This window comes from Brachypodium distachyon, chromosome 1, assembly GCF_000005505.3.
Source record: "Brachypodium distachyon strain Bd21 chromosome 1, Brachypodium_distachyon_v3.0, whole genome shotgun sequence".
Taxonomy (NCBI): domain Eukaryota; kingdom Viridiplantae; phylum Streptophyta; class Magnoliopsida; order Poales; family Poaceae; genus Brachypodium; species Brachypodium distachyon.
In genome coordinates, this window is record NC_016131.3 from 72,649,134 (window position 1) to 72,669,793 (window position 20,660).

Sequence of the window (20,660 nt, forward strand, 5' to 3'; positions counted from 1 at the left end):
TGACACTGCTAGCATGCCAGACTTCCTTCGCAAACACGCAGTGAATCATGAGATGAGCTGCCCCTTCCTGCACTTGATCACATAGAAGACAAAGCGCATTGTGAGGCCATCCTCTAGCCGCCAAACGGTCCGCCGTCCAGAGCCGATTCTGCAGCAGCAACCATAAGAAGAACCGGACCTTTCCTTCCCCTTTGATAGACCACACCGAACTAAGCAAAGGCTGAGAGATAGACTGAACAAAATGCACCGAATAAGCAGATCTAGCAGAGTATGAACCATCAACCGAGAAATTCCACCCAATTGAATCAGGCACATCTGTCAGCTGAACCCCCTGCAGGCGACCCCATAAAGCCGCGAGCTGACCAATTGCCTGCGCCGTGGAAATATTTTGTACCCCCTGCATCCATCGCCCCTCGTGAACAGCTTCAGAGACTGTGATCTGCTTCCTAGAAATTTTGAAAATGTCCGGCGCAATGTCCTTTGGCGCCTCGCCTTGCAGCCAACGATCAGCCCAAAAAGAAGTTTTATTCCCATCTCCAATTGTAATCCTCGTGCATGCCGCGAACAAAGACAGATCGCTCTCATTGCAAGGGACCTTAGAGCCCAGCCACGGCCTTTCTCGAGAATCCCACCGGAACCAGGGCCATCGTAATCTAAGAGCTCTACTATAATTTTGAATGTTCTTAATCCCCAATTCTCCAAACTTCTTTGGCCTGCAAACTTTTATCCAATTTACCAAGCACTTCCCGCCATGCGCCTGCTCATCGCCAGCCCATAAAAAATTCCGCCTCATTTTATCCATTTTCTTTATTGCCCAGCTATCCGCAGGAAAAATAGTCAAGAAATAAGTTGTTGTTGCAGTGAGCACAGAGTTTATCAATACAAGCCGACCAGCTCTATTAATTAGTTTTCCTTTCCAGTTCTGCAGCTTCATAGCCATCTTGTCCAGAAGAGGCTGAATCTCTACCCTTCGAGGCTTCCTAAATCCTAGCGGCAACCCAAGATATTTGCACGGAAACACACCCAAAACCCCTCCGAAGCTTGACATAATTCCACCGATGTCCAGCCCCTCACACTTAATAGGAAATGCCTGGCACTTGAGTATGTTTATTTGCAGCCCTGAGATTGCACCAAAAGCTGCCAGAATCTCCATAACCGCCTCAATTTCTTCCTTAACAGGGTTCACAAAGATTGCAGCATCATCTGCATAGAAACTAGTCCGGATTCTCGCCGTGGACAGAGGCAGAGGAGAGAGGATTCCTTCAGCCGTCGCCCGATCCAGAATGCGTTGTAGCGGCTCCATAGCAAGGATGAAAAGCATAGGGGAGAGGGGGTCCCCCTGCCGCAGCCCACGCCTGTGCCTGAAAGGCGAACCTGGAATGCCATTGAGCAGCACGCGAGAGGAGGCAGTGTCCAGCAACACTTTAAAACAACCGAAAACATAACAAGCAACACTTAGCGGTGGAACTAAGCACAGGGACGATGGACTCCCTCCATATAGAAGCAACTGCAAACTGCATCGACAACCTTAACCGGCTTCTCCGATGTCAAGCATGCCATCGATGAACTGTAAAGACAGACAAACAAACAAGGACAAATAATAAGGAACAGTCTCCCTCTGTATGTATGTAAGCAAATGCATCAAAATTCAAACCTCGCCTGGGTCGCCTTGTACAAGGGAAATCCCGGTGCTGGCGACTCGACTCCCCAGCAACTCCACGTCCGTCCCCTGCATCCTCTCCGCCAAGGTTTCCATCCCCATGTGCGACCACAAGAGCCACACGAAGGTTAGCAACTCCCCGCCGGTACCCAGGCTCTTGGCGTGCAGGTACCCTCGGCACCTGCTGGCAGAGAAGCAGAGCATCTCCACCCACACGCCTTGGATCACCTCCCACATCTCCTTCTCGTTGGGTATAGCCAACAATGCTTCAGCGAGATCCCAGGCCTCATGGACGAAAGACCCCCCTCCTGGTGACTCCTTGACCTTGGTGATTATTTTCTGTGCAATTGCTCTTTCCGCCACAGGTTGTTGCTGCATCTCTTGGTCCTCGAGGATCTCCTTGAGCTGGTCGTAGGCCGCTAAGAACAGGTTCCTCCTTGTGCAGGCCATTAGCATATCTGGTTTTGCAAACAGCAGGTACATCATGTAATTGGACATTTCCCTACACCATCCCGTGGCACTTATGGAGAGGCCGGGGGTCGCCTCCTCCCTTTCACAGAGATTTTCAGGGGCACCAACACTTACAGGCATAGATCTTGTACGTGAAGCAGCAAATGCTCCCTTGCCATAAAAGCACAAGTCCGTTGCAATGTGCCAGACAAGGACACTCTCGTCAAATGATCTCTTGATGCTTGATTCTAGGACTTTGTTGCGTCCCCCCTTTTGCTGAATAGTCCATTGGCCCCTATGATTGTTGAACCTCATGTAGTCTGCAGCATTACGTATGTGTTGGTCCTTCCACCAACGCTTCACATGTCCTAGAACCATAATTGTAATTTCGGAGGATGAATTGCTGGCCTGCATGCACCAATGTTGGTCAACATAGTCCTTGCATTTGAGGCAACTCAGGATGGGCATCCACATGGTGTACTTCTCGTTACGGGCCAAGAATCCCACAAAGTTATATTGGGAAACCAGGCCACACAACGTGGAACCAAAGGTTCTCTTAAGACTTCTCCCATATGATAAGAACTCCAGCACAGCAGTACAACATAACAATATATATGTAACCTTAACGTCCTTATCATTATAAGCTTCTCGGTGACTCTTGTGGAACAGACCGATGGCTGCGAATGGCAGGATAGAACATGCGATCCGGAAGTATGAAGTAAAAATCCAAAACAACTGGATGGTAATAATCTTTGAGCTGCCTCTGACCATTCTAGTATAATCTATAAGATCTTCTGGGCTGCAGGGAATCACATTTACTTTGGTGTACAGAAGATCAAACGTGTGGGATAGCCTTTCTTGCAACCAAGCATATGATTTGTTTTCATCTAGCGCCAAAAAGGATTCAGTGAGATGAAGCCGGTCATGATACGGAGATGAAAGGTCCACAAAAATCTTTCCCGAGACAGATGGCGATCAGTCTCATTATCAGGTTCATCGCCTTGATCTCCTTGTGCTTGATCAGGAAGATGGTTGGCGTCAACATCAGCTTCTCGTTGTGCTTGATCAGGATGGTTGGCCTCAACATCGGCTTCTCCTTGTGCGTGATCAGGAAGATGGTTGGCCTCAACATCACCTTCTCCTTATGCCTGATCAGGAAGATGGTTGGCCTCAACATCAGCTTCTCCTTGTGCTTGATCAGGAAGATGGTTGGCCTCAACAGCACCTTCTCCTTGTGCTTTGGTAGGATGTTCAGCTTGGAGAAGGTATTCTTTAAGCGAATTGGTATCGCTGAACATCCTACCAAACATCCTACCAAAGCACAAGGATGGAAGAATGAAAGCAGCTCTTACTTCGTCCACGTATTCTTTAAGCGAATAGGTATGGCTGCTGCCGCTGCTTCCATTCTTGTCCTTGTATGTCTTCGCACTAGTATCTGAAGAGCTGGCCAGGCTATTAATGCTAGCGCTCTTGAGAGCTAGTGGCTTCTCTATGCATCTGATGACCCCGATGGTGAAGAGCATGATGGCTGCCTGCAACAACTTCTTGTCGCCGGCGTCTCCGGCTGGCCATGATTTGCAGAACACGTAGATGGACACTGTGACCTGCGACAAGGCGGTGAGAACGTGCCGTCTCCACAGCTCGTTGTCTTCCATGTTGTAGGCAGTTATGCAGTCCTGCCCTCCCAGGTGCATCAGGAGGACAGGCGCCCATACTACCTCCAAGATGCTTTCGCCATTTGCCCAGCTCCCCTCCTGCTTCTTGTGGCGATTGAAGAGGGCGGCGAGAGCATATATCGCAAAAGCATCGCTGCCTAGGTATGCCAGCCATATCAAAAGTCGGAAGGAAGCGGAGATGGCAGACTTACGCCGGGGTGCGGAGATGAAGAGGAGCAACTGAACAGATTGGCTGGCGAGGACGAGAACGCGCAGCTGCCACTCCTCCCACCAACTCACAGCGCTCGAGATACCCATCGATCTGGTCTGTCTTGGCTCTCTCTAGCTTGCTATCTCCCGGCCCGTTCTCACTCAATGGTCAGTCGCATGAACACTGAGAGGCTGATTCGTTTCTAACTCCCGGCCCCTTAATCCAATGGCTACAGCGTTCTATCTAGTGTGCGCCTACTGAGTTTCTTATATCAATCACATACATTTTTTGGCCTTTACATATTATATATACATATAAACAGGAGTTTGTCCTTATATTATGCGCCTTCCCGAGTACCAGTTGGCTAGTTGCTCCCCTGTTTATATGTATGTATACAGTAACCAGCTAGCAGTCGGTGCGCCGCCGGCCGGGCTCGATCTAATAGTATTCTGCTTGACTTGCCGAATACAAGTCGCTCCATCTAGGTACGCAGGCACATGGTTAGCGCTGACTTCAGTGTTTCTCACATATGTACTGCATTTCTTATATCAACTAATCGCCTACATCCATCGAGGAGCTATAATTTGCATTACTTGGCCAAATAGTTCCGTTGAATTGTCCTTCTTTTTTTTACCAACATGGCAGATGCTCTGACTTTTCATTGAGCGCGCCTGAGGAAAAAGAAATAATTACACAGAAGAAAGCCAAAACAAGAGCGAGCAGTTCGGCTATACAAGAACCTCTAGCCTAACGCCTCCAGGTCGATCCAGACATAAATCTACCCCTTCTCTCTTTTCAGATATGCCAAGCCACATAAGCCCCTAGGACGGTTTGCTTTCTGCAAACACCATCTTGTTTTCTTTCAGAGATACTCGACACCAGTCTTTCACTGTTCGGGCCTGACGAGCACATCGCGCCACTTCTGGGTTAGTCACCGTAAACCATTGCCAAACTTCCTTCGTGAATGGGCAAATGCAAGAGTATTTCTTTTCCTTTCAATTCTTGTGAAAAAAATGGAGTAATAAGCTTTGTTACAGACACTGTTATTTTATTCCTTCTTCATCATCAAATGAAATGCAGCCAAGCTGCTTTTCTGTCAAATCAAAAAAATATAAACATGTGGCGCTGCCTAAATATTTTAGTTTTTTTTTTTTGAGAATGCCTAAATATTTTAGCAGGCCAGGTCCGGCTGCGGCACTAGTCTGCCCCCGGCTAGATGGGCCGTGGGCTGCTGCCCTTGGTCCGTTGCTGTCCAATGAACGTGCGATTCAGCTCAACAGAAACCTGATTCTTCTGAAAGAAAAAAAGGATAAAAAAACGGAAAGCAGGGAACTAATCTTCGAATCCTGATTCCTGAATAGTGAATACAGAATTACAGACCACGTGCACTGGCTATAGCTACGTACCAGCAAGCTGCTGATCGAGAGTCTGCTTGTTTTCCTACTCCAGTACCCATGTCACTGCAATGGGGCTCCTCACCGTGCGCCGCCGCCCTTGCCCTCCACTCACCTGCTTCCAAACCAGATACCCATCCGCGCTATCCTTCCCCATCCTCAGCGCCTCAACCAACACACGGAAACTCTTCTTCTCGCCAAACTCCGCGAACACCAACGTCGTAGGCGTTACCCTGACCTTGACCCCGGCCGGTGCAGCGACTTCAACGGCGTACGTCGAGTTAGGCGCTCCGACATTGGTCACCGTCCTCCGTAGCTCCTTCCTCGAGCCGCCGCCCGCGTCCTTAAACGCCACGGAAATCGACGGGTAGTTGAGCGTGAACCCCTCGTTCTCCCGCAGCAGATCACTGCAGTTGACGCCCCCAGCGTGCGTGACCTTGAACACCTCCTTCTCCGTGTACCCGAGCGTGCAGAGGTGCGTCACGTAGTCCCCCGGCTCCACGTCGTACACCAAGCCCGGGTCGACCGCGCGCGCCGGGCTCACGTGCCCGGCGCCCATGGCGAACGCGTCGGCCGGCAACGGCATGCCGTCCCCGAAGGCGCCATCGTCCGCGATCGGCTTGCCACGCCGATCGGTGGCGTCTGCCGTGGTCATGATGGCCGAGCGCACCATGGCGGGGCTCCACGACGGGTGCGCCGACCTGACGAGCGCCGCGACGCCGCTCACGTGCGGGCACGCCATGGACGTCCCCGACAGCACCGTGAAGTTCGACCGCCTGGGGTCTCTGTCTCCGTCCAGCCCCGACGGGCCGACGCTGCCGGTCCATGCCGCGATGATGTTCACCCCGGGAGCCACCACGTCGGGCTTCAGCACGGACGGGTTCGTCGTGCTCGGCCCGCGCGACGAGAAGAGCGCCACGGCCGGCGCCCGCGCGCGCCCGATCCGCGTGCCGCCGAACACGAGCCTCGCTGTTGCCCGGGGCGTCGAGCTGATGTAGCTCTTGAGCTCCATGGCTTCTTTGTAACCTACGAGCGTGGCAGGCAGGACGTGCACGTCCACTGAGTCCTCCTGCTGGTTGATCTCGGTGTTGGCCAGCACCATGGCCGCGCCCCCGGCTTCTCGCACCGCCTCGCCTTTGTCCGCCCGGCCCGTTATCCCCCGGTCGCACACGACCATCTTCCCGGAGACCTCGGCGGACGACAGGGCGCCCTTCATGCAGTACATCGCTTCCCGGGACCCACCGGCGGCGTACACCAGCTCGAGCTCCTGCTCCTTGTTCCCGCCATTTTTCGAATGCAGTTTCCCCGGGTACATGGACTCGCCGTACAGGACCCGGCCGTCGCCGAGCCGGACGTAGGCCGGGAAGCGGCGGTCCATCGTGGACGCGCCCACGGTGAGCACCCACGGCGCCTCGTTCGCCACCGTGCCCGGCTCCGGCCCGTTGTTCCCGGCCGCGCACACGACGGACACACCGCGCGCCGTGGCGCGGAAGCTGCCGATGGCGATGCTGTCCTCGAAGAGCGGGATCGGGAAGCCGCCCAGGGAGAGGGACAGCACGTCCACCCCGTCGCGCACCGCGTCGTCCATGCCGGCCAGGATGTCGGAGCTGAAGCACCCGCTGAACCAGCACACCTTGTATGCCGCCACGTGCGCGCCGGGCGCCACGCCACGCGCCGTTCCTCCGTCTTCTTCTTCTCCGGTGCCGGCGCCGAGGACGGTGGCGCCGGCCACGGCAGAGCCCGCGGCAGTCGACGCCGTGTGCGTGCCGTGCCCGTGCGCGTCCCGTGGCGACGCGTACTCCCGGGCCGTGTCCGTCGGGTGGTTGGCGGCGCGGTGGCCCTTGGAGTAGAACCTTGCGCCCACGAGCTTCCGGTTGCAGTTGCTGGCCTCGAAGTGCTCCCCTGCCTCGCACGCGCCGCGCCACCGGTCGGGAACCGGCGGCATGCCGCGGTCGTCGAAGCTCGGGCTCTCGGGCCACACGCCGGTGTCGAGCACCCCGATGATGGTGCCCCGGCCGTAGCCCGTGCGCGCCCACGCGCCCGTCGGGCACAGGTTGAGCCCCAGGAACTTCGGGGAGTAGGTCGTGTGCAGCTCGACCCGGCGGTCCTCTCGCACGGACGCGACGCCGGGGTGCGCGCGCAGTGACGCCGCTTCGGTGACCGTGAGCTGCGCCGCGAAGCCATCGAACACGGTGTGGTAAGAGTACAGCAGCCGCGACGACGACAAGGGCTGCTGTGCATTCTTCTGTTGTTCGACCCGTGGCACGGATGATGGTTTCTCGAGGAAGGAGAGGTGCCAGTCGTGCTTGCTGGAGGCGGCGAGCGATGCCTCGGCCTCGCTGCCGCCGGCAGCTTCCCGCGGATGTAGCTGGATAATGTAGCTCCACAGAGCCTCCTCCTGGTCTGGCACTGCTGCAGCATCGCCATGAACCGGATCAAACGACCTCGACAAGAGGAGGAGGAAGAAGAAGAAGGACGTGTGGAAGGCGAGGAAACCCATGGATCGTGTCCGGAATCTCGATGGCTAGCTGCTTCGATTTGCAATATGGTGGTAGTTCAGACTTCAGACTTGGGGAATGGTATTTGAAGCGGCCGGGCGCAGGGGAGCGGGAGGAGGCACGGCACGGCCGGCGAGAGAATTTGAGGCGGAGAGGGAGGTCTCGTGAGGGCCGAGGAGATCTACTGCCCGGCCTCTCTAGCTCGCCGTCCGTCACACGGGACGGGCGCCGGAGGGAGTAAATTGCCACGGCCATTCGTTCCTCTCGTCGCAAGCTCCTGAGCTTTGCTCTGAGTTCCTTAATTACAGCATGCAAGCACACGGGTAAAGAGAGGGAGGAAGGAGCGTCTAGTACTCCGTAATTGCTCAGCATGCAAAACGGCCGGGCAGACCATAGACTGAAATCCTCCCGCGGCCATGTCCGTGTCTGCACGAAGCGCCGCCGCCCGAATCTTCATTAAATGGGGTTCCACGGTCATGTGGAAGGGACGTGCCTCCAAGCGCGCAGGGGCTCCCTGCATTCAAGTAAACACCATTGTCGCGCGTGCTGCTCACAAGTGACAAACACCATGGCATGATGACTGCCATGTCTCTTCTTTCTCCTACGGTGTGACGGGTCTGTGTTTCGAACCTCATGAGTCATGACATGATCGACCGTCTGCACCCGTGCGGCCATGCGGGGGTGTCTTGATTATGTAGTACTCCTAAAGGGAGATTTGTAAACTGTTCTCGTAGTTTTAGAGAGTATACTTCGTATTTTAAACCAAAGTGGAACCAAAGGGGTAAAGTGGACTTATGTTTTTTTTAAACAACGATCTATCTTTATTTATTTAACGAATAAAGTACATTTGATCGAAAAACTAAAACGACAACAAAGATTTCGGATAAAACGAAAGTTACATCAAAAAAATTTGAAGCCAACTTCTCTAACTGCGTCTTTTGCATCGTTATGTTTCTCCAAATATCTAGTGACGAAACAGTAAAAGACCAAACCTCCATAAACTGAACTAACCTTGTAGGTTTTACTGAGCCGCATGAGCCGCCCACCCCAGCGGTGAGAACCTAAGATCGTTGGACGCGCGGTGACCGTGGACATACCCCTCGCAAGACAGGTTGTCAAACCATTGAATCATCACCGAACCGATGAGAAAGAAGACCAAAACCATAAAATTACGAACCGTGAGATCCACAAACTCCATGGAGCAGACCATGATAGCCACGCCAGAAACGGGAATGGAGCCGGAAGACCCAAAATCTGAGCGTCGTCGCCTCCACCGTCAGGATGCCGTCGTCAAGGATACACAAAACCTTATAAAGAAGGTATTAAGATGATGTCAGATGTTGATTCCTGGTTCCCCTCACCTCCTATGACCAATAGACTACCGGAGACGAGGGGAAACGACGAAGGCGGCACCGGTGGTTTTTCTCCTCGTTTTTTTTAGGAAAAGAAACCGCCACTTTATTGATTAATGACAGGAGGGATACAAAAGTTTCACGAACTCAATCCGAGAGGAACTAAGTGGACTTAATGTAAAATGAACAACAAACAGTGGAGGTTTGCAGGGTAGCCCAGGGGCCAAATTCAACACGGTTGGCTTCTTGCAGATAGTGCCCAGGGGCCACCAAGGCCACCGATGACCCGGCCCCAAGCTTTCCGGTCCAGCCGAACGAATCGATCAGCTCGTCTCGGCCCAACCCACAACGGCAAGCCAAGCCAGGAATCTCGATTCTCGAAACCCTCGCGAACGCGAACGACCTCGAAGGCTCGAAACCAGGCGGCGCGCCGAGCATCCCGCGCCCCGTCTCGTCGTCGCAGCCTCCGGCCAACTTCGACGAGCCTAACGCTCGACGCCGTCTCCATGGCCACCGGCGAGCAGCATACCACAGCGCAGATCTCTTCCTCCTCCTCCAATTCTTCCGGGAGGCCCGTTACTCCGTTCTGGAAAGGTTCACGGCGGGCGAGCTCAAACTACCCTCCTTTTCCTATCTGTGCTGTTCCGCGGTTGTTATAGCTTGGTTTTCGATGCAGAGAAGTACGAGCGGGACGCGCGGAGGTACTGGGACATCTTCTACAAGCGCCACGAGGACAAGGTTTGGGATTCTAGCTCCACCTTTCCCCACTTGACTCGAAGTGGCTTTCCTAAGCGTGAAGTGAAGTGGTTGGATTTGGAAGGGAGTTCGTGTTGCAACCACACTGTTTCGCTACTGAATGGGCTTAGGGGGATCCTCTCAGTTACACTAGGCTTCTTGCAGATAGTGCACAGTTTATACTACCAAGGAATGTAAAACATAACTCTGACAGAAATGTAAACCATTGCAGCGTGATTCCTTGTAGCTATGATGTGTTTAGCAATCGTTTATCAAATACTAAAGTTTGCTTTCCTCGTACACAAAATGCCGTCGTCGTTGAAATCTACCCTTTGTTAATAGCTGTGGTATACTAGAACTCTTAATGGTACTCCCTCCGTTCTTAAATAGGAATGTTGCCATAGCTCTTACTGATGACATTACATCGAAAAATCCAGTGAATTTTTTGACTCTTGACCATACATGCAGTTTCCATTCATTATAAGCTTATGTTGCAAGTAATTGTGATATTCAAATTGTCTCCTTGTTTAGATTTGTTCTTCTCATGCATTTGATTTGTTCCCTTCTATTTGTATAGTTCTTCAAGGATCGACACTACTTGGATAAAGAATGGGGGAAATACTTCGAAGTCCAAGATGGGGCTAATATGGTGGTTTTGGAGGTATGATGGTGTTTATCTGAATCTATATTGCAAATCAGATGACCGCATATCTGCATCTAGCTTATGTACTTGCTTCCATAATATGAGCATGACTAGTGTAAAGTTCCACGCAGGTTGGTTGCGGAGCTGGAAATACAATATTTCCATTGCTGTCTACATATCCAGATATATTTGTTCACGCCTGTGATTTTTCTTCACGAGCTGTTGACTTAGTCAAGGTAGTTCTGTTTCTCGATGATAGCTGACTCCACGTGCTCGATTTTATGCTGCTGATGTCAAAATTGGTTGCATGCAGAAACACAAGGACTTTAGACCTGACCGGGTTAATGCATTTGCATGTGATATTACATCAGAGCAACTGACAGAGGGCATGGAGCCTTCCTCTGTTGACATTGTGACAATGGTAACATGTTATGCTCTGATTACACACTGACATGTCTATATTTACAGTTATCATTTCAGTGCATGTTTTCATTTATTGTCGGACCTGTCAACATACAACTAACATATTAAGTAGATCTTTATGCTCTCTGCAGTTGCACCAGATAAAATGCCTTTAGTACTGCAGAATGTTAAAAATGTCCTAAAAGTAAGCACTCCTTTTACTTCCAAGTATGAGATCTTAAGTTCTTCATTTCTCAGATGTTGTCCTAATGATCTAGAGAAATGTATTATGTATCAGCATGGTGGTCGCGTGCTCTTTCGGGACTATGCCTTTGGTGACCTTGCTCAGGTCTGAATTTCTTATGTGCTTTTTGATAAAATTTCTAAAACTGCACTTTTTTTTTATTCTCCTCTTCTTGGCTTGTAAGCGGAATCTTATTGACTTGGAAATATTTGTAGGAAAGACTTATGTCCAAAGGCCAGCAAATAAGTGAGAACTTTTATGTCAGAGGTGATGGCACGGTGAGTGGATTCCAGATAAAACATATTTTGAAATAGAGGTTCACAAAACATATTGCATGCACATAGAAGTTTCAAATTGAATACATTGTGGATTTATTCTCCAAATGTTGGTGCCATGCAGCGTGCATACTACTTTTCAAATGAATACCTGGTGGATTTGTTCTCGGAATGTGGATTTGCTCTTGAGGAAATTTGTGTACACAACAAAAAGGTTGAGAACCGTTCACTAGACTTGGTGATGAACAGGTGATAATCTCTCTCTATACACTGCAAATATTAGCTCATATATATTGTTGCATTACTTACTATTGCAATAAGGAAAAACAAGCTAATTGTATTGTATGATTCACTTTTAAATGGTACTTGTTATGCGAGGTTTTAAAAGAAGAAATGGAAGTTCAACGAGGGACCTAAAAGTTGTTGTACGATTGTTATTTTCTATCTTCCTTTAAAAAAAATCTTCCAAATGCCTGAAATGCTTCAATATTCATTTATGCTCCTACTTAGGAATTGGATCCAAGCTACCTTTACTCTCAACCCAGCTGGTCCTGTTGATACAAATAATCAACATAACCACCAGAGCTGTGAAGGAAAGGAGGATAAACTAGCTGGTGCCATGTCTCAGAAGAAGAGCCCTAATGAAGAAATCGACCTTTCTGTGGATTTTAGCAATATGTTTGGAGCATCACACTATCTTGATGAGGTAACATTATTGTTCTATTTGGTTGCATGTTTGAAGTAAGAAACCCGGGATGAAATGAGTCAACTATGAAGCTGTTGTCCAGGGAGGGAAACGATAGTTTAGTGAGTTCAGCAGTCATTAGTTGACTCTACATAGGCAGCACATGACAAAAAGTTATGCTCCGGCTTTCTTCCCTGTCCATCTAAAACAAGGGCACTATTCTTAATTTGGTTCACTTGGGTTTGCTGGACAAGGATCTGTGGCATGTATAAAGGAACAAACACTGCCAGTTACCTTCGGTGATCTGCAGCCTTCCCTTGATTTGCAATTTGATGCTTGGCACTTAGTAATGAATGCAGTCACCTGGAAATGTTAGTTGTTGCAATTGCAGGTGTGTACCGTTTCTTTATGAAAATAACGTTCCTTTTGCATCATTGTATGGGATTTCAATTGAATTCTGATCAGAAGCAACAGCAAAGTGCTGCACTACTGCTGAATTGAGTATCTTTTTCAGCCACAAATTTGACTTGTTTTCCTCTTTTTTTTTTGTTTAATGTAATGTAAACTTGTAACACTGCCATTGTTTGTGAAGTAATTGGAATTGGCCTTTTTTTTAATTTGCAGGCACAAACCATTACGATTAAAGCAAAGGGTCACAACTTCAAAATTAAAATGCTCACGAAAGAATACCAGCACACATGCAAATCAACTGGTCTAATGCTCTGGGAATCAGCTCAATTCATGTGCAGTCTTCTAGCGGAAAATCCCTCCATAGTTGCCGGCAAAAGTGTGCTGGAGATAGGCTGTGGCTCAGCTGGCATCTGCTCAATGGTTGCTGCCAGTTTTGCTCGGTTTGTTGTTGCTACTGATGGGGATGCAGAATCGCTTGATCTTCTTAGACAGAATACTTCCTCAAATTTGGAGGTTGATTTGCGTAACAGAATTTTGATTAGGAAGCTATTTTGGGGCGATGAAGATGATATGAAGGAAGTCAGAGAGCTTTCTGGTGATCGTGGAGGTTTTGATTGTATAATAGGCACTGACGTCACCTACAATCCTGATGCTATACTTCCTCTCTTCAGAACTGCTAGGAAACTGATCTCTGACAAGAGCAATGGTGATTCAGAGGCAGCCCTGATTCTGTGCTACATTCAGCGCCGTGTTGATGAGGATTCTATCCTTTCTATTGCAACAGCCCAGGGCTTCAGACTTGTAGACAAATGGATAAATGGAGTTCAGGAGAGTAATGGTATCATTAGCTCTTGGTTCTGTGGTAATGATGTATGCAGTGCTTTCCGGAATATAACACTTTCCATTTTGTATTTTGAAGTGTGAAACACTGGTGCCTGAATTTTATGGTTACCATACTTGCAGATTTTATTTTATTTTTCCCTTGCTACTGTACTAAAGGAATGTTGTTGTATGTCACAACTGTACTGATAGAATTATATTTAATTTTGCCTCCTAATTGTTTGAAAGATTTCTTTTCACGTTTCAAGTAAATGCAAGTTGACATGGAAAAGATATCTCTGCAGTTGAAAGATAGTGCCTGATCTATGTTTGCTACTATTTTCTACTAGTATGAGACTATCCTGTAATAGTGCTGTTAAATAATTGATTAGTCTCTTAGCTTGTTGATGTTACTGGCTGTGTGTCTGCACCTATCTATATCATTTGGTTTGGCTCTGTTTTTTGTTTGAACTCTGTAATTCGTTACAGTCTTCATGGATTAGCTGTTACAGGCCCAAAATTGTTTTTCTACAAAGGATTTACAGTTGCAGATTTTAAAGCATATGGTTATGATCTCTGTGCTGTGATATCACAGGTATGGTAAAAGTAGATTTAAGTATTTGGTTTCAACTTTTATTCCTTCGTGTTCAATAAAAAAAGTGTAAGCACCGGGTCTGCACTTTACAGTTTCCCTGTACTTTGGGCTACAGAGGGTCAAATTGTGTATGCATCAATGCTAGGAAGCATCAACTTGTACCAACCGAAAACATGAACAAGAACCTTCTTATTTCTTAAACTGTATACGATGAAAGTTATTACAGCAGAAAGAAATGCATGGAGATACAGTTCTCTACAGTAAGTTACGTGGAAAGCCAAAAACAACAACAACTTAGAAGTAGAACCTACACTAATTGCAAACTATGGAGTGCTACTTTTTTTCGATAAAGAATTGCTAACTGGAGTACTACGATCAATCAGTTGTAAAGGTCATCTTCTTCGTCAGCTGCAGCGTAGGCGTTGGCCGTGGCAGCTGAAGCTTCTGCCGGTTTGGACTGCTCAGGGAAGCGGAACTCGGTGCCAAAGCCCCTGGACTGCTGCAGCGTCTGCGCGAAGGCCCGATACTTGGTGATGTCGCGATCACTGACGCTCCTCCTGGCGTACTTCATCGACTCCTCGAAGTGCGCCGCCTTGATCTCAGCCACCTCTCCGGAGTCGTCCACCTCCATGGCTTCCTTCCCCAGCCTCTCCCTCTCGATATCCTTCTCGATGTCTTCCCTAATCGCGTACTTGCACGCCCTCTGGCAAATCTCCGTGATGTCGGCACCGCTAAAGCCCTTGGTGAACCTCGCAAGCGCGCCGAGGTCGACGTTCTTGGCCAGCGGAGACTTCCTGAGGCATGCCTTGAAGATCTGGTGCCGTGAGGCCTCGTCCGGCAATGGGATGTAGATGAGCTGGTCGAGGCGGCCCGGACGGAGCAGCGCCGAGTCGATGATGTCCGGCCTGTTGGTGGCTCCGATGATGAAGACCGTCTTCTTCGCGTTCATGCCATCCATCTCCGTCAGCAGCTGGTTCAGCACACGGTCAGCCGCGCCGCCGGCGTCACCCACGCTGCCGCCGCGTTGCATGGCGATCGAATCGAGCTCGTCGAAGAAGAGCACGCAGGGCGCCGACTGCCTGGCCTTGTCGAAGATCTCGCGCACGTTGGCCTCGCTCTCGCCGAACCACATGGTGAGCAGCTCGGGCCCCTTGATGCTGATGAAGTTTGCCTGGCACTCGTTGGCGATGGCCTTGGCCAGCAGCGTCTTGCCGCAGCCCGGCGGCCCGTAGAAGAGGACGCCCTTGGAAGGCGACATGCCGAACTTCTCGAACATCTCCGGGTGCTCCACCGGGTACTGCACCGTCTCCTGTAGCTCCCTCTTCACGCCGTCCAACCCGCCGATGTCGCTCCAGCTCACGTTGGGCACCTCCACCACGGTCTCGCGGAGCGCCGAAGGGTTGGTGCCGACCAGAGCCGTCTTTAGGTGGTCGTTGGTGACGGCCATGGAGTTCAAGATCTCGGCATCGATGGTGTCATCCTCCAAGTCGATAATGTCCATCTTCTCTCTGATGCACTGCAACGCCGCCTCCGTGCAGAGCGCTGCAAGGTCGGCGCCAACGTAGCCGTGCGTGTCCTTGGCGACCACTTCCAAGTTGACGTCCGCGTCGAGCTTCATGTTTTTAGTGTGGATACGAAGCACTTCGAGGCGGCCAACCTCGTCCGGCACGCCGATGTCGATCTCCCGGTCGAACCTGCCGAAGCGGCGGAGAGCAGGGTCGATGCTGTTGGGGCGGTTCGTGGCGCCCATGACGATGACGTGCGCGCGAGACTTCATGCCGTCCATGAGCGTCAGCAGCTGCGACACAATACGCCTCTCGACCTCGCCGTGAGTCTTCTCTCTGTTGGGAGCGATGGAGTCGATCTCGTCAATGAAGATGATGGACGGCGCGTTCTTCTCGGCCTCCTCGAACGCCTTCCTCAGGTTGCTCTCGCTCTCCCCGGCCAACTTGGACATGATCTCGGGCCCGTTGATGAGGAAAAAGAAGGCTCCAGTCTCGTTGGCCACGGCACGGGCGATGAGCGTCTTACCGGAGCCGGGAGGGCCGTAAAGAAGGATCCCCTTGGGAGGCTCGACACCGATGGACTTGAAGAGCTGCGGATGCCTGAGCGGTAGCTCGACGAGCTCCCTGATCTGCGTCATCTGCTTACGCATGCCGCCGACATCGTCATAGCCCACGTCGTCGAGCCTCTCCTCGTCCTCCCTCTTCAACGGCTCGCCATCACAAAAGATCTCCGTGTCGGCCGCCACGATGCAGTACTCGACAGCGGCATCGGCGTCGACCTCGACGACCTTAAACTCGACGCTCCGCATGCCGCCGCGGACGAGGAAGAGGTCGCCCTTGCGGACGGGGCGGTAGGCGTCCAAGAAGTAGGGCTTGAGGTACGCGTCGAAGAGGTTCCCCGTGATGCCCTCCACGGTGTCGTCAATGGGGAGGATGTGCACGCGCTTCCCGTACTTGGCGTCACGGCACTCGTGGATCGACACCACGTCGGCGATGCGTGCCCTGAGGTTGGAGCGGACCGCCTTGTTGATCCTGAGCTTGTGCTCCTCGCAGTCGTCGTCGGGGATGGCGATGCAGATGGTGCTGCGGCGGCGCTTCCCCTTGAGCAGGACGACGTCGCCTTTGAATAACGAGAGACGCTCCATGGTGGCAGGGTGGAGGCTGCACATGGAGTTGTCGTCCTCGGGGGCCTCCTCCACCACCAGCCGGTTCGCAGCCTTCTTCGAAGCCGACGACGTGCCCGACATCGCGTTTCTGCTACGGTCGAACGGTTCTGTGTGCGTGTCGGGTCGAGTGCTACGAGTATTTCCTGCGAAACTCGAAAGCAGCTCGTGTGTTTGATGAGGAGACGCTGGGGTGGGCTAGGGGCCCTTTTAAGGCCCGCGTGACCGTCTGGTGCAGGAATTCGAGTCCGATTGGAGGTCCGTTCCTTCTTTAGCGACTCGTTTCCGAGCCCGTTTCGAGAGCCAAACCTGCAACGTGCCCGTGCCGGTGTCCGAACCGTCACACGATTGTTGTTAGCCTATAAGTACCTTTAGAGTCGGTTTAACACGGTTTATTAGTACCGCGACGGCATATCCTAATTTCTCAAAGCCGAAAGTGACGGCCTTTATTTTTTTTCCAACGAAAGCCGCCGCCTCGGAAAAAATAAAAATAAAAATAAAAATCTGCCGTCTCGGGCGAGTCTGGACTGTGGACGGGATCCAATTCCAAGCCATCCTCGGCATCGCCATCAACACTGTGGAGGTGGCGGCGGCCGCACCAACCAATGGACGAGCCGCGCCCGCTTGACCGGAGTGTGGCGTGTCGAGCCAGACGCCGGCTTGACCTTTAATAGGCGGAGTAGAGGAGCTTGTGGTGGTGGACTGGGGAGAGGAAGGGGGGGAAGAGGAAAGACCTCCGGGTTGGTAATGGGCTTGTGGAGCTGCTTCTGCTGCGGCGACTCACTTAGCGCCGGGGGCGACCCGGTCCGGCTGCCGGAGCCGTTCCAGCTGCCGGCGCCCTTGCCCGCGTGGCCGCAAGGTTTGTGTTGTGAGGCCTCTTCCTATCTTCTTCTTCTTCTTCCTTGGTGGACTACTTTATAATTAATTGGTTCTCTAATCAGTTTGTGGGTCATCGAAATCTATCATGCTAATTTGCCTGGATGTAGTTTCATGATTAAAGGTTGTAGTCACTTCGTGTCGGTTCTTGCTAAATCCGTTGATCATTACAGTACTTTATTGTTCGATTATGATTATAGGCTGTTTTGGTGTTTCCTTCCTAAAAGGGGAAAAATGCTCTGCCGTGGTGCTGCACAAATTGCACTGCTTGTTACGGAGTACATGGTCTTGAGCTGTCACAATAATTAAATGTACAAACGATGGTTTTCCAGAAGGGTGACAAGTTTGCAATTTAGGGCGTCAATTGCTTTGTGCTATTGTCTTGCCTTTGAAAGCTGGAAGCGATTGGGCAAGGATCAGTCTGCATTACTTTGAAAGCATCTCAATTTACAAGGTAGCAATCGTAGGCTCAAGTGTTCTCCCAAAGGGAGTGATATAGTTTACTCGGCTTTATGCAGGCTACTTATACATTCAGCACTTTGTTTGTTGTTAGTTGAGTAACAACTAATAATCGCATGTGTATTTGATTTAAAATTTTGAAACTTCGGACATTTCAGATTTTCAGTGGGTCCTGGAATTTTTCCTTTTCGGTCAAAACTGTTTGACTATCATTTCAACCCAGCCCAAATAGCCATGTAGCCCACCATAGCTTCGCTTGATATTACTTTGAAGTTGAACTTTGAATATGAGAAGCATAAGATATATTCCCAACTATGCATGATTTTGGAAACTTCCATGGGATTTCGGACAGGTTTCAAACTGTCTTTTGTGTTATTTCCTAAATTAATTTCCGGAATTTCCGAAATACAGAATTTTGTGTAATTTCAGTGGTTTCCGATTTTTTTTCCAAACCTTAATGTGATACCTTGTAATAGAATGTACCGTTTCTCAATTTGCTTGTCCTTGTTTCACGAAATAGATTCCCTTTCCTGAATAATTGAACCTTGTGTTAACTTTGTCTACCAACTACATCACAGGAGGGGACTTCGCTAAAGGCACAATATGCATAGGAGAGCTTGAGGTTGTAAATATTACCAAGTTCCAGAACATATGGAGCTGCTCTGGAGCTACATTCTATGAGCCAAAAGAAGTTCCTGGTGGCTTCCACTGCCTTGGGCACTATGCTCAACAGAATGACAGACCATTGCAGGGATCTCTTCTTGTAGCAAGGGAAGTGGCTAGCTATCAATTGATGAATAGAGAGCCCGCTCTTGAGAAACCATTAGATTACACCCTTGTTTGGACTAATGCTGACTTGAATGAAGATGGCAATAGTGGGTGCTTCTGGTCGCCATCACCGCCAAAGGGGTATAAAGCCCTTGGCTATGTAGTTACTAGAGGACTAAAGAAGCCATCACTGGAAGCAGTTCGATGTGTGCGACATGATCTCACAGATGCATGTGAAAACTATAGGTCAGTCATAAATATGGAAAATTCATGCCAAGTTTGGAACACAAGGCCTTGCCACCGAGGGATGGCAGGACGAGGTATACCTGTTGGTGCATTCTTCTGTGAAACAGGCGCAGTCAATAGTGAGGAATCAAGCATTCCCTGCTTGAAGAACTTGGACCCAAAATTGAGAGCCATGCCCAATCTAGATCAGATTCATGCACTAATCAAACACTATGGCCCAACTGTTTTCTTCCACCCACAAGAGACATATTTACCTTCATCGGTTTCTTGGTTCTTTGAGAATGGAGCTACACTGCACCAGAAAGGTATAAAAATGGGAGACACAATACTTGCTGGTGGCTCAAACCTGCCTGCTGGTGGGACGAATGACCATGAGTACTGGATTGATCTCCCAGATGATGACAGGAATGGGTATGTCAAAGTTGGTAATTTGAAGAGCGCTGAGCTCTATGCTCATGTGAAACCGGCTCATGGAGGAACCTTCACTGACATTGCGATGTGGGTGTTCTGCCCATTCAATGGGCCAGCAACAATAAAGATTGGATTTGCAAGCTTTGCTCTACAGAAGGTCGGTAGGCATACAGGAGACTGGGAGCATTTCACCCTTCGCATAAGTAACTTCTCTGGAGAGCTCTCATCTATCTACTTCTCAGAGCACAGCGGGGGCGGGTGGACAGATGCTTGTGATTTGGAGTTCATCTCAGGAAATAAAGCTATTGTATATTCATCGAGGAACGGGCACGCGAGCTATGCCCACCCTGGCTGTTATCTGCAGGGCTCTGAGAAGCTTGGTGTCGGAGTAAGAAACGATGTCGCCCGAAGCGACCTCTCCGTTGATTCGAGCACAAAGTATAAGATTATCTCTGCAGAATACCTAGGAAATGCCGTGATCGAGCCATGCTGGCTGCAGTACATGAGGGAGTGGGGCCCGACCGTGACATATAACTCACGGTCAGAGGTAGACACGGTGCTTAGCTTCTTGCCGTTCTTTCTTCGGTTCACCGCAGAAGCGATATTCGACAGTCTTCCTGTGGAGCTGTATGAGGAGGAAGGACCAACTGGACCGAAGGAGAAAAATAACTGGGAAGGTGATGAGCGCTGCTAGGTGTGTCGACCTAGTTACTTATTTATGTACCAGACTACCACGGCCACGAGGTGTATGTGATGAAAAGGAATGATATGTATGATATGCTTTGCAACAGAATTTTGGTACGGGGTGGTTTTGGATCAGTGCTGCGAACCATAAGGAGCGGTGCACTTTTCTAGTACAAGTTACCTGTCCGGCACTTGTGCGTGTTTTGTACTCCGTCCTTTTCATAAAGATTGGAGCGGATAGTTCAAAACCGTGCCAATCTTTATGGAAACAGAGAAAATACTAGTTTGCACCAGGTCAGCTGTACCAATATTCGATGAACAACATAATTTTTCAAAACAGATGAACAACATATATGGTTGAACGATCATCCAGAGCTTGTCCCGTATCTTCTGCAGAAACTTTGGCACATGATTGTTGTGCAATGTTTCCAGTGATAGGGAATTAGGAATACTCTTGATTCCTACGGACTACATCCCAGAATTGTCCAACTAGTTTTCATTTTGAAGAAGTGGTGAACC

At 50.1% G+C, this 20,660-nt stretch overlaps 4 protein-coding genes and 1 pseudogene across 4 annotated transcripts; 2 read left to right on the forward strand and 3 right to left on the reverse strand.

Moving 5' to 3' along the window:
- Window positions 1–442: 442 nt before the first annotated feature.
- Window positions 443–4,295, reverse strand: LOC112270843. The gene is made up of 4 exons (XM_024459228.1): window positions 3,463–4,295; window positions 3,111–3,380; window positions 1,655–3,064; window positions 443–1,567 (listed from the first exon to the last, which is right to left on the reverse strand). Exons 1-4 carry the CDS (start codon window positions 4,081–4,083, stop codon window positions 1,529–1,531), a joined length of 2,340 nt encoding a protein of 779 aa, XP_024314996.1. The 5' UTR covers window positions 4,084–4,295; the 3' UTR covers window positions 443–1,528.
- A 948-nt stretch (window positions 4,296–5,243) lies between these two features.
- LOC104582435 (subtilisin-like protease SBT1.2) lies at window positions 5,244–8,095 on the reverse strand. The gene has a single exon (XM_010231981.3). It carries the CDS (start codon window positions 7,868–7,870, stop codon window positions 5,417–5,419), a length of 2,454 nt encoding a protein of 817 aa, XP_010230283.1. The 5' UTR covers window positions 7,871–8,095; the 3' UTR covers window positions 5,244–5,416.
- Window positions 8,096–9,563: 1,468 nt separating this feature from the next.
- LOC100844747 lies at window positions 9,564–13,684 on the forward strand. The gene is made up of 11 exons (XM_003562056.3): window positions 9,564–9,814; window positions 9,897–9,958; window positions 10,533–10,616; window positions 10,730–10,834; window positions 10,912–11,019; window positions 11,134–11,205; window positions 11,299–11,349; window positions 11,460–11,522; window positions 11,644–11,768; window positions 12,030–12,225; window positions 12,829–13,684. Exons 1-11 carry the CDS (start codon window positions 9,727–9,729, stop codon window positions 13,537–13,539), a joined length of 1,665 nt encoding a protein of 554 aa, XP_003562104.1. The 5' UTR covers window positions 9,564–9,726; the 3' UTR covers window positions 13,540–13,684.
- A 537-nt stretch (window positions 13,685–14,221) lies between these two features.
- LOC100845055 lies at window positions 14,222–16,904 on the reverse strand (annotated as a pseudogene).
- A 281-nt stretch (window positions 16,905–17,185) lies between these two features.
- Window positions 17,186–20,509, forward strand: LOC100834654. The gene is made up of 2 exons (XM_003558787.4): window positions 17,186–17,556; window positions 18,611–20,509. Exons 1-2 carry the CDS (start codon window positions 17,445–17,447, stop codon window positions 20,149–20,151), a joined length of 1,653 nt encoding a protein of 550 aa, XP_003558835.1. The 5' UTR covers window positions 17,186–17,444; the 3' UTR covers window positions 20,152–20,509.
- Window positions 20,510–20,660: the final 151 nt, after the last annotated feature.